At 40.4% G+C, this 16,891-nt stretch overlaps 1 protein-coding gene across 2 annotated transcripts; it reads left to right on the forward strand.

The window, feature by feature from the left end:
* Positions 1-410: 410 nt before the first annotated feature.
* Positions 411-14,827, forward strand: klhdc8a (kelch domain containing 8A). Of its 2 annotated transcripts, none has more exons than XM_046875599.1 (6): positions 411-521; positions 8,770-9,170; positions 9,442-9,606; positions 9,808-10,026; positions 13,287-13,388; positions 13,494-14,827. In XM_046875599.1, exons 2-6 carry the CDS (start codon positions 8,795-8,797, stop codon positions 13,694-13,696), a joined length of 1,065 nt encoding a protein of 354 aa, XP_046731555.1. In that variant the 5' UTR covers positions 411-521; positions 8,770-8,794; the 3' UTR covers positions 13,697-14,827. The 2 variants fall into 2 exon arrangements, with proteins under 2 accessions (XP_046731555.1, XP_046731554.1); XM_046875598.1 differs by lacking the exon at positions 411-521 and adding an exon at positions 798-1,138.
* Positions 14,828-16,891: the final 2,064 nt, after the last annotated feature.

Raw genomic sequence — 16,891 nt, forward strand, 5'->3', positions numbered from 1 at the left:
TGCAGCAACGTTGGGTGATAGCAGCAGTACCAGGTGATCAAGTGACAGTGCTGCAATCCAGGAGCAGATCATACACAGTGTACACTTTGCAGTATGCACGTATAGGGTATTTCCAGAACATCTACTCCGGTTTACTACAACACCGAGTAGAATTGGAGAATGTAGTACGGATTCGTACTGTTGCTGGGTATCAGAGCTGCAGCGTGCTGTAGTATGCGCCCTGTTTTTCGGTCTCAGTGTTTGTAGTATGCAGACCGAGAAGGGCGCAGCCAGTAGCAGCCACGAGGAAAGCGCGAGCTCAGGGCGGGAAAAAAGGGAGAAGAAGGAACGAAAGGGAGGACGCGTGCACCTCACGCGCGCATCAGTGTCGCGCGTGCAGCAGCCGCGAGCCGGCAAGCGGGAGAGAAAGAGGGGGTGGCGGTTAGAGACACTGAGGCGCGCGCGCGTGAGGAGGAGCTGAGGAGCCGTCAGGTTTAAAAAAAAAAAAAAAGACAACAACAACAACAAAAAAAGGGGGAAAAGTAAGTAATAATTTTATTATATAAATATAATCGCTAACGATATTTCGGAGGTGTTTGAAATGAACGCGAACAAAAAAATACAGGCTGACTTTGTTTCTGTTTTCGCTTGACGACGACGCTTTCTGTCACGCTAGCCGGCTGCTACAATCCAAAATAATAATATACTGTTATTGGGTCAGATGTTTCCTTTGTGGCTTTATTTGTTCACCTAACCAGCATTAAGGATGTATGTATATCCATTGTATCGTTATAAGCAGGTTATGAAACATCATCAGGATCCATCTGACAGGCAGGTGACCCAAAAACAAGTTCAGAATTCAGTGCCAGGTTCGGTCGAGGGTGCCAAAACTTTTCACATGATCCCAGCTTAAAGGTCATTGCCTCTTTATTCTGCCAATCACAGCCTGGTTCGCTTGTGAAATATGACTGCTGAATGGCTAATAAAGGAATAAAGGTTAACCCCACAGACTGCTGTGATTTATTGTCTGAGAATCTTCCAGAAACCTGGAACATCTTTTCCCATCCCATAGTCATCATTTGGGATTTTAGATGGAAACGTGAACGTGGCAGCTTCGGGTTTATGATCCCGACTTCTCCACACTGAAGTCATGGATTGTGTAAGTAAAGCAGTTCTCGTATTGTGTATGATTTTCCCCCTAATAGCTGTAATTAAGTGATGAGTATTACATCTCTTTCATTACAATGGCTTTTGATTCTCTTCTGACAGATTTGTGACACCGTAAAACCTCGCCGGTGCACGAGAAATGTGAAAAACACCACTTTTTTAACCCTTCAATTCAGCGGTCCATTAACTTTGTTGTACCACGGACCAGGGTCTGGAGGGGTCATGCGCATAATTAACACGGTCATTTGCATATATTAATCAGTATTATACATATTATATCATTTAATTATTTCATCTCATTATTTCATTTCTTTATTTCATAATTTATATATATATATATATATATATATATATATATATATATATATATATATATATATAAACAGTCATCCCCCGTTTTTTTGCGGTGGTTCCACAATAATTTGCATATATTAATTAGTATTATACATATTATATAATTTCATTTTATTTTATCTCATTATTTCATTTCTTTATTTCATAATTTATATATATATATATATATATATATATATATATATATATATATATATATATATATATAAAACAGTAATCCCCCGTTTTTTAGCGGTGGTTTCAAAACCGCCCGCGATAAACGGATGCCACTCGGAAAACGCTATTTTATGTATACAGTTTTGTACTGTATTAATATTTCACTTCATTTTATAATCAACAATTATATTTTTATTAATAAATGTCATTATTTTAACATAAAACTCCATAAAAACAATTCCCTATAAGTTTTTTGGTCTGTTGTGCTTTCCGCGAGACACCGGGAAAATCAGCTAAACCAATTAGTTTTGTGGCAAATCCAATTCCGCGATAAACCAACCGGGGGCGCCAGATTCGACCCGCATTTTCGGTTTCAGTTTACAAATTTTTTATTTTATATAAGTTAAATAAAGACATTTGGTTATTTAGTAACCGATCATTTCACAATAAACTCAGCTATTCTATGTGCCAGAGTGGTTCAGAATCACTTCAGATAATGTAATTTAAGAAATAATACAAGGCAAGAGACTTTTTTATTCCTTATACCACAGCAATTGGCAAACAATAACAACGTTAAATTTATTTATGAACATTTTAACTGTATATTAGATTTAACGTGAGGGATGTCTATGAAAGATTTACAGTAGTTCCTGTTATCATTTATGTTGTAGTCTCAAAACACTGTCCTCACCTCTCTCTCTCTCTCTCTCTCTCTCTCTCTCTCTCTCTCTCTTTTTCTCTCGAAAAAATAATTTGTAAAAAAGTTTTACAAAAAAATCAGACAGTATAAGCTGTCTGTAAAGCATATTTAATTAAGAAATGTCACTACATTATTGATCAATTGATGTAACCTTTTGTAAATTCATTTACAATTATTACCAATCTGTCGTTTATGTTGCAGCCAGAACAACTGTCTGAGCCGTACATATTTTCTGACCAATCAGATTTCAGGATAACGTTTCTCGGCAGATTGAACCGAGCGACTCTAAACATGTCCCAGTTGCAGCCATTCACATGTATGTAAATCCGTTTCCCAGCTGCAGGTAGCTTAACTGGCTCAGAGGGTATTTCTGTGTGTTTATTTTTACTTATGTATAATGATTAATTAGGGAGAGAAATATATGTGCAGTCTCACCGCTCTAAAATGTGCCTCATCTGTTGTGTGCTAAAAAAAAACGTCGTATTGTGAAGAAAACAAAGCCGCTATGTAGCGTCTTCAGGGAAATATCATGCAACGGAGCGTTCACAAGGTTTAGTCGGATAATTCTGTGTTAGGCGATTTTAATGTTAAATATAATTAAAATGTATTTTTAGCAAATATGAAAGGAAAGCGCACTTGTGACAGTAAAAATCTGCAGGATTTGCAGAAATCAATGCACGGAAAGTGCTGTAAAGACCATTAGGAGAAGGGTATTATCATAGCTATCTACAGCTTGTATTAGAGTTTGTTTGGGTTATTGATTTATTGATTTGCAATGCATTAATACGTAAACCCAACACCTTATTGTGAGACATGATCCGGATTATAATGTTGGTTTTTGAAGCTGAAATTGATGCACAGCATATGTCCACAGTCTCCAAACGTTCACTCTCTGGCAGAGCTACATCTCTTTCTGCCAAGTTTTAGAAGTTGTGCTCCAATACGCCGGGCTCTAAAAATAATCGCACAGGAACATAGTACCGAGGATGTGTGGGACTTGAGACTCATTCCTGTCTTACAAAGGCATTTCCATCGCAATTAGTCATAAGGCCTTTCGGGCTTGCACTTTAAAGAGACTTATCCCTGGCTCCCAGCTGTAATCTTCCTAAATGCTCTCTCCATCTACTTACTTTCCTTCTCATTATGTTTTGGCATTTCTATTTTAACTTCACCTTAAATCCTTGATAATTAAAATGAGCTGTCTGTGATGAAGGATGGGTTTTTTTTATTATTTATTTATTTTTTGCAGGAACTGTTTGTTTGATACGTAATAGTAATCACAGAGAAAGTCCACTTTTTGTCAGCTTCAGCGTTTTGTTCTTGTGCCATGGTTAATAACGTTTGGACCTTTACTAACCATTGGTGTTATTATGTTCTAGTGAGCTTGATTTCTTTTCTGCTGAATGTATATATATATATATATATATATATATATATATATATATATATATATATATATATATATATATATATATATAAGAAGAGCAATATATGGCTCATCACCAGTTTTAAAAGCCAGAAAACGCACACTCATTCGACCTACTGTTAAGTAATAACTTGTACTACTGTGCTTCAGTGTTATATCGCAACCCTCCTCTGCCAGACTTGTCCTAAATCACACTAAAAACAACCTCCATTTCTCAACTCAGGGGAAGAGACTGCACTGAAACTCCTCTGACCGAGTACTCTGTTACTGCCGTAAACACGTTACCCTGCTAACAGCTGCGCTGGGGGTTGTTTATGATCCATGATGGCTATCCAAAATACAGAAGATACACAAAGACTTTCAGGTTGTAAAAGCAATGTGATTAATGCTGCCCGTGTGACATTTTTTGGTGCAAATCAAGCCAAAAGTTTGGACTGCTGATTCTATGTAGTTCTTCTACAAACCATTTCCACAAAGTTCTGGTGAATATAATATCTTAGGTGTAGCATTACAATTTCACAGAAACTAAAAAGCACAAACCCAAGAGCTGAATTTCATGAAGACATAAAGTTGAAGTGGAGGAACTCGAGTGTCCCCCTACAAAGCTCTGACCTCCTAAATCTCCCTGAACACTATTGGAATTGACTGAAAGACTAATGCTCTTGTAGCCGAACGAACACAAATCATTACAGCTTCACTCTAAAGTTTATTGAAAAGCAATCCTAGACTAATTCTGTAATTAAATGTCCAAGTAGAACATGGATTTAATGTTCAGGTGTCCACAAACTTTTGGCAATGATCATATTTTAACTTGTTTATCATAAAGCGAAAATTTCAAATCTTCCATATAAGCAGTGATAAGACCTTGTTGAGTACTTGTCCAGATGTTTGCGCGTTTAATCAAACCAGTGAAGTTCCCAAATTAAATTCCAGAAATTACAGGCTTACTTCCTGCAAAACATCCGATTAGCCTGAAATATTGAGCTCATGCATACTAATTCATCCTGCTTAAAGGGGATTGTGTTTATATTAAACCTTTGCAGGCTCTTTCCTTTTTTTTTCTTTTCTTTTCTTTTCTTTTTTTTTTTGGAGTGAGTAGTGCTAGTCGGCTAATTGTCTCCAGCATTCAGCAAGCTGCATTTGTTTTGGTAACAGACGGCTCGAGGTCTCGCCTACACACAGCGTTTTGCCTGGTGATCTTGTGAATATTTAATATCACACCCATGCAATCCTTGCAAAATTGAAAAGTAGTCGAGCACAGAGAATGGCCTGCCGCACCTTCACTTCAAAAGAAAAATGAAGAACAACAGTAATGAAATTTCAAACAGCGCGCAAAGCTCATTTCATATGTGCACCCGTGAGCTGAATTCAGGGTTGCTATGGAAATGAGCGTCTCTGCTTCAACCGCCGCCAACCCTCCGAACTGGCAGGAGAGTCCGCAGAAAGAGCCTTTGCTCTCCGATATCAAAGTGCTTCAGTCTGCAGAAAAAAGGGGAGGAGGCGCAGACTTGAGACAACAATCTTGAGTGTAATTGGGTCACGACACAATTTCAGCATGTGGAGATCCAATTTGATCATCACAGCGCTGACACAGAGGTGAGATTTGTAGGTCTCGGAGTTCACAGGCTCTGCTGAATGTTCATTTATCCATCTGCAATAAAAAAAGAATCACATTTCAGCACAGTACAAATATTCTGTCACGTTAGCAGGTGCTGCGGCAAGAAAATCAATATGTCAAGTTCGCTGTGAATAGAAGCTCCTCTTAATCAAGTGGTTGCTTCCTTTTGGAGAAGGGTAACGAAGGACTCGTCACCATCTGACGGAGAACTCTCAAGCCCACAAATATTTACTCTTATACCGGTCAACATCTGCATTGTTTATATAATTTACAAAAATGCACCAGTGGCATATATGAATTACAGACCACTCGAAGTCGACACATTTTCCAATGGAAATTTTCTGATGCGCTCGTTCGAGTACTTGAGAAGAACATTGTGAGCATTGCTGCATTTTTACCCACATGAGGCACTGCACCTTTTCCTTCCTCGTGGTTGCAGGTCTGGAATTAATATTAAATTGTGCCTCGAGTTCTCCACTAATGCAACATCAGCAAGAAGGACTATAATAATGGACGTCAGGCTGCAGCCGATTTACAGGGGACATTTAGGAGACAGGAAAGTGGAAGAAATATGAACGTCAGATACTGCAAAAGCCATCAGGCTAAAGAGGATTCCCCCAGAACCACATCAACAGCGTAGAGATAAACCAATAAAAGCCGCTGCAGTGCTGATTGAGAAAGAAAGTGCACACGTGTGATTTTGAGAGTAAACAGCGTTTGAGAACTGGGATGCTAATTAAACGGAAGTCAATAAAACGGATACCCCGCTGTTCCGCCGTGGGCCTGGAGGAAAGGATGACAAAGGCAGCGTTCAACTAAAACCCACTGGAACATACCGAGCTAATAGCTCAACTAAAGGATGAAATTAGTCCCAAAGTTAGTTCTAAGTTAAAGAGAAAAGAGAGACTCTAACTAATTGAAAGTTTGAAAGCAGAGCACACGGATTGTAAATGAGGGCCGTGGGCGCTTATAGGCCTACAGTTGATCTCAAGCTGTTCAAGCAGTTAATTAAAAAAAAGACAGGGAGAGAAGTGGCGAAGCAAATCAGTTACAGATTGGAGAATTAATGTGCTTTGCGAGCCATGCCAGAAGAAAGCCACTCGCTTCGTTAACTAGAAAACGCCCGCCACGGGTTGAAGGAGGAGAAAAAAAGCCGTCCTTATTTATTCGTTAAACCGTTATTGAAAGTAAACAATCCATGCCTCCTATTTCGAAGAAAGAATGGGTAAAAAAAAAAAAAAAAGAGAGACCTGTGCATCTTCTTCTATTGTTTCTATGGCAACCCACCTCTGCATCATTCAGGGGGAGGCGAGAAAAGGCGTCGTCTGGAGAAATGTCTCTTTCCTTGAGCTCGCTTTTATGTTGCCGTCTCCTGGCGGATGGAACGTGACAGCTTGCCTTTAAACGATCAGGGAGATAGCAAAAGCGCAGAGTGAATGGCTGGGACTTCAATGCGAAGGCCTTGGGGAGCGAGCCATGCCTCAGAATACCCTCACAGAAAATATTTGCTGCTGTCCGCATTATATATTGTACCCTTCATCGATAAGCCGTTTTGTGAGAGGTTCCACGTCGGCTGTCTTGACTTTCACAGTTAATTGGAAGAGAGTCTGTGCTTTTAAAACGACTTTCGTTCAAGTTCGTAGCTTCAGATCCTGTCAGCTATTGGACCTCCACTGGGTGACATTAAAAAAATGATTATAGCAAATCTTCCTGTGATAGAGAAAGAGAGATAGCGCGAGTCCTCCCTCCCTCTTTTACAGCATGATTGAGCTTGATTAAGTGCTCAGCACTTTCAGGAGTCTGTACATACTTAACACTCCATCACCAGAGACCCCGGAGCACTCCACCTGGAGCAAGCCAGTCAAATCATTATTACAGTACAATTAGACGGCTTGTGATGATGCAAAGGTGCCTGGCGAAAAAAAAAATGTTTTGGTAATGAAGCTTTTCAGCTATTCATCCGGTCAGGGAGCCACCATCTGCTTATAGAGCGGAAAAATGACGCAGGACATTTTGTTGTTGGAGGAGGATTATAAAATGGATGTTTGTCTGAAGCATGTACCAAGGTGTTTCGAAGCCACAGTAGGGTTTAAAGCTTAACACAGCATCCGGTATTAATTAGCTTTGACTTTGATGAGTGCCAAAACCCAGTGGCGTGTCATACTAACCAAGCGCAGGTCTCTGGTGAAAAGAAGTGTCAGGGTAATGAGGAATCCGCGATGCTGCTTCGGCGAAGGCCTCGGTGGAATTAGTGTATTTCTTTGATGCCTCTCCTTCTAGGTGTCCTTGTGTATGTGTGCGATGGGGGGGCTGGGGGGCCTGGGAGTCGTTGCTGGGTGTATGATAGGGAATCAAACAGATGGGGGGAGTGAGAAAGGTGGTTGCTTGGTTACTGATGGGATGCTAAGCTGCGCTACAACAACCCACTTCAAGCTAATTGTGTACACAGCCGAGGAGAGCTGCAGCAGAGCGGTCGTGCAAAAATCGATCGCGTCAACAGCCGTGCTGCTCCAAACGGAGCGCTATATCTCTCGCTCCGTTTCACTCTCCCTCTCGCTTTCTCTCGTCTGCTCGGATAAAAATAGGAGTGAAAAAATACTCCTGCGTGAATATCATCCGAAGAGGGTCAGAAGAGTAGGCTGAGTAGTGAAATGATTCAGTCACGCTGAGACATGAAGTGAATGAGTAGCTGTAAAAAGCCGCTGTGTTGTAGGTTTTACAGTACGGCTGAAAGCGATGGGCGTTTTGTTTTGGATTAAGTAGGAATAAATATCATTGTATGCGGTTATCTACTTGTCCATATATTTAAAGATGCTTGATATGTACTCAAAAAAAATATAATTATCAGCTTTATTTAACATTAAACTACTACTTTTTTTTGTATTCATTGTTTTTTCAGCTGCTTTTGTTTACATGTAAATATGCTTATTTGCGTGATTCTTTTAGTAGTAGAAAAGGAGGTTTTGGGCTCATGATCATTGGAATAGAAATCAGTGTTTGAGTCATTAATATCATTCTATTAATAGATCACTGTGCTGAGAGTCACATTCGAGTCACATAAACTGAGTTGATTAGAGAGTCTTGCGATAAAAATTAATTATAATAAATCACAGTACTTTGGATACTTAAGTACATTTAAAGGCAAATACTTTTGTACTTTTACCCAAGTGAAAGTTTAAAGGGACTCTTTTACTGGAGTCACATTTCACCAGCTGTATCTCTACTTTTACTCAAATACACGGTTTGTGTACTTCGTCCACCACTGGTTGTTAGATGGTTGACTGTGTGTGATTTGCCGCCACAGGGTTTCTACCACAATCAGCAAGGCCACTTTTAACGACCACTAACCCTTCATTCAACTCCTTTTAGAACTCCTAGGAAGTGGTCGGGGGCAATGGCGGTGCCTGCGGCTCACGAGTTTCACTGGCAGAACCTGGCATGCCTCTCGAGCGGGCGCGTGTATCACTCTCTAGCCGAAGTTGGAGGGCAGATGTACATGTTGGGTGGCTGCGATGCCACCGGACGAGCCACAAACAGCATGGAGCTCTACTGCCCAGAGGTGGACCAGTGGGTGAACCTGCCCCCGATGCCCACGGCCAGAGCGGGCGCTGCTGTAGTAGTCTTAGGCAAGCAGCTTCTCGTCGTGGGAGGTGTAGGCAAGGGGCAGCACCCTCTCAAAGCAGTAGAGGCGTACAACACGGAGGAGGGCAAGTGGAGGAAGAGGAGTTCGCTGAGGGAGGAGTTGATGGGGGTCGCTATTACCACAAAAGGTTCGTTTTTTTTGTGATATCAATAAATAAATTAACGGACCGCTACAACACATTTTTTTTTTTAATTAAAGACTGACATTTATTTAATGTTATGTTCATCTTTGTATCTTTTGTTTGCCATGTCTCTTATTCTAAACATAAAAAATATGAAGAAATAATTATATAAAACAGATTTAATTTCCCTCGAATCACACAATCCGGTTTAGGCTGAAAAGATGTTTTAGACACACGCAGGAAGGTGAAATGTTCCTCCGTGTTTGTGTGTAATCAGACGGCAGAGCCTTCGCTGTCGGTGGAATGGGAGCCGACCTGCTGCCCAGAAGCGTTCTCCAGCAGTACGACCTTCGCAAGGACGTCTGGGCTCTTTTGCCGCCGATGCCCACCCCTCGCTATGATGCTAGCATCTGCCTTCAGGGATCCAAGATATATGTAGCAGGTTTTGTGTGTGTGTGTGTGTGTGTGTGTGTGTGTGTGTGTGTGTGTGTGTGTGTGCGCCTCTCTCCATCTGTCAGAACATTTCAAGGCTGTTCTTGTGTGTGTGTGTGTGTGTGTGTGTGTGTGTGTGTGTGTGTGTGTGTGTGAATCCCCTTCTGCTTGTCAACCTATTTCACAAAAAGAATGTTCTCCCCCTCCCCAGGTGGGCGTCAATGCAAGCGTTTGGTAAAAGCATTTGAAGTTTTTGACATGGACAGTCGTACCTGGTCTTCATTACCCAGCATGCCTTGTAAGAGATCCTATTCAGGGGTGCTTTGGGACAACACAGGGCGCCTCTGCTGGCTGGGAGGTCTTCGTCAAGGAGGCATCCATCAGAGCTCCAAGTTCACCAAGAATGTCAGCATCTTTGACACCAGCCAAGGTATGATGTAAGAATTATTCGCTCATCTTACCCGCACTTTTCCGCATTTCTGTGTTACGTGCATTGTTACAGGCTGAAAATAACATGATCGGAACCAAAACGAGTATTCCAATACCTACTCATATGAAGTCCAGCTATGTGGAAATAAAGAGTGCATGTAAATACACCTGCTCACCTGTGAATCCGTTTAACAGATCGTAATAAAACAGTACCATGAAGATCAGCAAGCTATCAGAATAATAGCAATGAAGTTTATGCACCAAAATAAAAATCCCATACTCAAACATCTCGAAAAATCCAGATAGAGGATGCTCTCCACTGAACATCCGAGACTGGACATAGAGAGAATTGAAGTTCTTCTGGCTTAAGTTGTTCCGTAGTTTGATTTCAGTTTCCCATGTTGAATACAATATGTTTTATGTTGCAATTTTAAGACAGAATATATAATGATGACGATTCAGAGGAATTCTCTTGTTTAGTAGCTCTGATTTTAAGATCTTTTTATACAAACTGCTTGGAAAAAGAATAAAGTTTTAAGTTAATTCGACTAAATGAATTGCTGGGAATATGTGTTTTGTTCTTTTCTACAGCATAGATACGTTGTCTTATTTTAAGGAGTCTTACCAAGTGTAATTATCTTCCTGCACTGGCAGATCATTTAACTTTTCAGACAGTTATTTTTCAGTGCGTTGAGATGTTCATGCGCATACGACTTAATATTCCTCTGCATGTGGAAAGAAAAGTCCTTTCTGATCCTTTTAAGAAATCTGAGGACCTGTTCCAGGACAACTAGCCAACATCCACTGAGCGCAATAATGAGGGTGTTAATGATGTAAACAATAAGCTACGACCTTTAATCTCACCTGAGATGGTTCACTTTAATTTTTTTGGTTCAGACAGATCACACATTTATCTTTAAAGTGCGTTCGGCCCTTTCACAAACGGGCATTTGTAGCGCAAAAGAAAAGAAAAAGATGAAATAAAACCAGACGTTCTTTTCCCGTTCTGTCTCCAGGAAGACGCAGCTCTACCTCTGCCATGTTAATCTGTATTGTATGTGACTCTCAGCACACGCTTCGGTCTCCATAGCAAAAAATATGGGGACAAATTACTTCCCGAATAATAAAAGTTTAGCGCATCTACTAATAGTTATAAATAAATCATTTTTTACTGATGCAGATATGTAAAAAATAATGCATTGTGATATGTATCACAAAGCTCACTTTTTAAAATCCATGCTTTGCTATCCCCTATGTTCTCCTATTAGACTGTATACATGAAGAATACTCATACATTGTATCTATGGTACATCAAGTGTGATGTTTATTCCACAAAAAATTCACTGTAGGTAAAAACAATGATAAAATACGTATGAGGTTTTTTTTTTTTTCATCCAGAAGAAGGTAATTTTTCAGAATCAAGCAGCACATGGATCTGAAGGATCATTATATTGCACAGCTTTATTCGCATTCAGAGATAAGTGCCATTTTCTGTTCGATTTTGATTCACATTAGCTTCAGGGCGGGGATAAAACAGAGATGATGGGAAGAAACAAGGTGTGACAAAATGTAAGGCTAGCTGAAATGAGTTATTGATTTCTCTGCAGGTACTTGCTGCTTGCTTTTGCCCTCTACTGTTTCCGTTCAAATGTGATCATTCCTAATCAGGCTCACAGAGCAAAACATCGCATAATAGTATTTTCTTTTCCTCATCATAGCCCTGAAGGTCTCTAGTAACTTGGGTAGGAAGACAGTGAGCCATTGTTAAATCCTCTTCTCTCTGCACACACTGCAGTAATAAATCATTTATCTTTTTTTAATTATTCCATTACTGCCACGTGTGTCACTCAACAGGTTTTGAAGGCGAGCTCGCAGGGAATCCGGGAGATTACGCCTTGATGTCTAATTTCCCTCAGCCGGGAACTAAAAGAGGCAATAAGATAATAAATCTCCCAATCTAATATAACCCGCGTATAAGATCGATAAGATCTGGGCGTGCATTGCAGGAGGGTGATTCAACAACACTATTCAGAACCAGATGGCAATTTCTTATTTACAGAGCCGTTGCTCTTTTTAGTTCATCCTCATCGAGTCCATCTGCTTCACTGTCTTGTCTTCACACAGCCTGGCATTCAGATTTTCAGGAAAATGACACTTAATAAGCAAGATAAATAGTTTTGTTTGTTTAATTTTTGTTTATTAAAAAGCCGTTTTAATCCTTTACGGAGCCGCGTATTAAAACGTGCCCAACCATTTCCACGCTTCTTCGAAATTGATCTGGGAGGCATCAAGCGAGATTACCACCTCGTCCCTTAAATAAATAAACAAATCAAAACATTTCTCAGGATTTCGGCGAGCAACAGAGTCAAATCTAGCCTGCCAAGAATCAATCAATATGTAGGGTAAAGTTGCTAAACTCCCCATTTTTCAGTCGAGTCAGGTAGCAGGGGCAAAAATCTCAACCACCCAGGCAATACTGATTCATTTACTCCAAAAAGCAAATAGAAACTGTTGGCTGAGGGAATCATCCTAAAGAGCAAAGCCTGGCTTTCTCTCACTTCAGATTAATAACTGATTTGGGAAAGTCATTAGGTCTGGGATCGCTTTATTGCAGCTACACACGCAAGCCAGCATGAAGGAAGAAAACCGTTGCAGCATTAGAGACCAAGAAGAAACGGCTGTAGGCTCTGGCATCTATTCACCGATCTTCTTCTGGATGGAAGCGCTGCTTTTTTTTTTCTTTCTTTCTTTCTTTTTTTCTTGGCAGTCAGTTGTAACGCAAAGTATAAATAAGATGCCAAATTAACGTTTAATGTCTGACATGCAGAGGACTGAGAATCTCAGTTCTTCCTCCTCAAAGTGTTCTGGCTCAGTGCTTTATTGCAAACTTGTCCTTACAGTGACTGTTACAGGAAATGAAATCCACTCTGTCAGATCTAATCAGAGGCAGCTTCTTCTAAACACTCAGTCCAATCATGAGTTGCTACAGTAGTTCGCACACAAACTCCACTACTTTAAATTATTCAGAGACTCGATGTACGAGACGACGAGCGCAGCGGCGGTGACAGCGGTAAAGTTTCGGTGCAGATGAGTGTATCGATGACTGGACAGATTGAGGGATTAAAGTAATGCTGCTCTGTTTTTTAGGTAGATATGAAGCACAGGGAAATCCTTCTCTTGCATAGCTGCAGTGGAGTTCAGGATGAATTTAAGGTGTTTGATACTCATTGGGGTAAATGCATGTGTAATTATCTGCGACAGGATCTTGGCTGAAGTCTGAAGAAACCATTTCGATGAAGACGAAGCGGGCAGACTTTGCAGCAGCCGTCGTACGAGGAAGAATGGTCGTTGCCGGTGGATTGGGTACGTTCTAAAAAAACAACCCCAATAAAACACATATAACTACACAATAATCAAGAGCCTTAATCCTGTGTATTTGTTCTTGTCGCCTGTTTTGCCCACCTGTAGGTCATCAGCCCTCAATGCTGGACACGGTCGAGGCTTTCCATCCTGGAAAAAGGAAATGGGAGAGTCTGGCTCCCATGACAACGCCCCGCTGCTCAGCGTCCAGCATCGTTATCCGTGACCGCCTGTTGGTTGTCGGGGGTGTCAATCAAATCCCAAGCTCTGCTCACGAGATTCTTTATGTGAAAGAAGAAGAGGTTGTTTAGATCGTTCGAGAATTCGCTTTCGTCATGACCGTAGACTTGCGGAAAAAAAACAAAACAAGCTTCAATACATTAGATCGGATCCAATCCAAAGCACAAAGCTTTTAGCTATAGATCTCCGTTCTATTCTACAGCACAAACACACAAAAGACAATCCACTTGTCGATCTGAAAACTGTAGAGGAGCATGTGAGAGTGTAGTTTATGATGTCACGTGATTCGGATTCGTGCGCAATTCCGAAGAGATATTTGCAGGGTATTTATTTTATTTGTAGCTTTACTTCAAACGGTCAGCTTGTTATCGCTGTAGATTTCTATTCCGAATTATGGCCTTGAGAATTCGTTGTTTCTTTGTCAAACCGAAGTTTCTATGGAGAACAGGTGCACCGCCGGGGAAGCCTCGTCAAATTACTCTTTATGTCAGCTGTTTTTTTTGGTGCCTGCACTTTGTGAATTGTGATGTATTCTAATGAGCTCCTTAGGATTTGAATATCTGACTGTTTCTCGGAAATTCTTCGGCTTTGGAAAAAAAAAAATAAAGCCCGGAGGAGATTTATCTCACAGCTTGATCCATAGAGTAGCTCTGGGGGACACGCCGTGTAATTTATAATAATAGATTGCGTAATAATGGGCCTCATTTATCAGGCTTTTAGTAAAGTTGTGTGTAAATGCTTTCTTAGGCAGAACCGAAGCTAAAAATGTTTGAGACGTCTGACGCGCCAAAACGCCGAAAGAGCGCCATCTAAGCGTGACGTGCACGAAATCTTCCAGCAATGCATGTCCGTCACTGCACTCGCTCCGCTTCCTTCATCCCGTCCCGTTCGTCGTAATTCAATTTTACATCGTAATTTACGATTTACGTCAAAAATTTTACAAGTTTGTATGCACATGCAAGTTGATATTGTAGGTTTGGGACTTGCTCTTAGCACGATTAGAATAATGATTATGCACTGTTAGTAGCAGGATTAGAACATTTTCACAATATACCTGTCAGTATTTGTTTTACGGGGAAAAAAACGAAAAAAAAAACCCGACCACAGCAATAAAACATCCAGCACAATGTAACAGCGAGCAGATTTTTGTAGAACAAACTGCACCGTTGCATTTCGACTATTAAACAAGACACATCGCTCAATTCAAGGCTTTGAATCTTGCTTTCTTTTCCTTTTTTCTTTCGCAGCATGTTCACCTGGAACTTGAAACCCGTGCAGTGTAAAGGCTTCAATTGACCTCCTCTGCCCTTACTTTGGTCTCCATTGATTTAATCATGTCAGGTACATGGCACTTTCAGACTAATCTTGGCAGGGAAAGTACTTTACGGTGAGTGAGAGGAGACTTCTGGATCATAGCCGCAGGGTTTATTTGTCTTTATCGATTTTCTTCCGTCTCAAGCATTTCGCAGAGGCGAATGACTCGTAGCTACAGTGTGTCCCTCTGGCTCGGAGTAACATTACGAGAGGATCCAAAAAATGAAAAAAAAAATCTACCGTGCACACTTATACGGTTGTTCATCAGCTAAATGAGCTTCAGGATGATGTATGAGCCAGTTTAGCTCTAATTAGGCAGTGCCACCAAAGCCAGATCTTAATGAAGTCAGAGTTCCGCTTGCCGCAAGCTGAGCAGCTGGTTGAAATAAGGATCATCTTGCCTAATGTTTTTCAGATTGAGTCGTCAGGGTTTACAGACAGTGGATTTAACTCGGTGTATATGACAATGGCCATATCAAGAGCACAACTTTACAGGATGCCGCCTCTGACGCAAGGCGTCAAGCTGTTCGCCTGCGTGTCCCCAGAGCTTTACAATGAATTCAATTATGTCTAGATTATAGAGCAGTGATTTATTATATCCTGACGGTGTAGTTATGTCTTGTACCACTTGGTGGCAGTGTTACACAGTGCATGAGCTGTGATAGAGGGGCTGATCAAATATTTGATCTTAAAAGGAATAAAAAAAGAATGAAATAATGTATATATGAGAGTGAAAGTCTGAAGATATTTACTGACAATATACTGTATCGTACTGCAAACACAGTTGCAACGATCAGGTCTATTAACAACGACTTTCATTAAATGGAATTGATTTCGCAACTGATTGATTCACAACTACATTGGACAGATTCCTCCATTATATCATGGCGAATGTGAATCTTGCTTATACACACCATAAAAGTGAATGGACACCGGATTGTGAGATGCACATGTGCTTGTTGAACATCTCATTCCAAGGGCTTTTGTTGTGGTAATAATCTCCACACATTTGTCTCCAATGAGGCCCATGATCATTAGTAAGGTCAGGCACTGCTGTAAGCAAGACACCTAGTATGCAGTAGATTGCAATGGAAATAAACTGGGAATTTTATAAAATTGCAGGTTGGTCTATAACAGGGAACTTAAATGTAGCGTGCAGAATCATTTTGGTTAAAACAACCAAATCGAATTTCTACCCTGAACATTCATTAATCACGTAAACCCACATGCACTGTGCATTCCTTCATAATGTACTGTAAACACACCTCATTTCTTAAATCCTGCAGATCACAAATATGTCCATTCTGCCGAGTTTTCACGTAAATGACATAAATGTGCTTTTGTGCAAAAACATTATACAATCAAATCAAAAGGCAAAAAGGAAATAAAAAAAAATCTGTATTAGTTTGCATGCATGTCAGCTTATGACCAAAGTAAATATTTATGTTTATATATAATACAGTTTATATACATTTGCCCAATATTTTATGAATTCTCATTAATTCCTGGTAAGTTTTCAACTTGGAATATTTCCCAAATTCCCCAGATGAAGTTCCCAGGGAAAGTTTCTGGAAATGTTATGTATGCAGTCAGCGTTTCAGTTAATCTCAAAGGTGTGTATTTGGGTTAAGGTCAGGGTTTTATGCAGGAGTTCTTCTCCTGCAACTTCTTCATGGAACGTACTTGGTGAACAGGGGTGTTGGAACCTCAAGTTCCTCAAGGCAAAACTGTAGTGCTATAGCATACAAAGACCTTCTATACTATTGTGACCTTTTAGATGTGTGGTGAAACCTGGTCAGATCTATAGTAACAGGCTTCCCCTGTACAGGCAAAACTCAATGCACACCAGCATTTAGGACCAAACTGGAGACCCTGGAGCTGTGAGATTTGATAACATTCTGTAGAACATATCAAAATAAACAAAATATAGTATTAAATCAAAAATCTATACA

Source organism: Silurus meridionalis, chromosome 19 (assembly GCF_014805685.1).
Source record: "Silurus meridionalis isolate SWU-2019-XX chromosome 19, ASM1480568v1, whole genome shotgun sequence".
In the NCBI taxonomy this organism is placed as follows: Eukaryota; Metazoa; Chordata; class Actinopteri; order Siluriformes; family Siluridae; genus Silurus; species Silurus meridionalis.

Bases quoted from the DNA above. Each gene is read 5' to 3' on its own strand.
- klhdc8a (XM_046875599.1), top strand. From the start codon at position 8,795: ATGGCGGTGCCTGCGGCTCACGAGTTTCACTGGCAGAACCTGGCATGC. The intron at 10,027-13,286 runs GTATGATGTAAG...TATCTGCGACAG, and splicing joins CATCTTTGACACCAGCCAAG to GATCTTGGCTGAAGTCTGAA. The intron at 13,389-13,493 runs GTACGTTCTAAA...GCCCACCTGTAG, and splicing joins GGTCGTTGCCGGTGGATTGG to GTCATCAGCCCTCAATGCTG.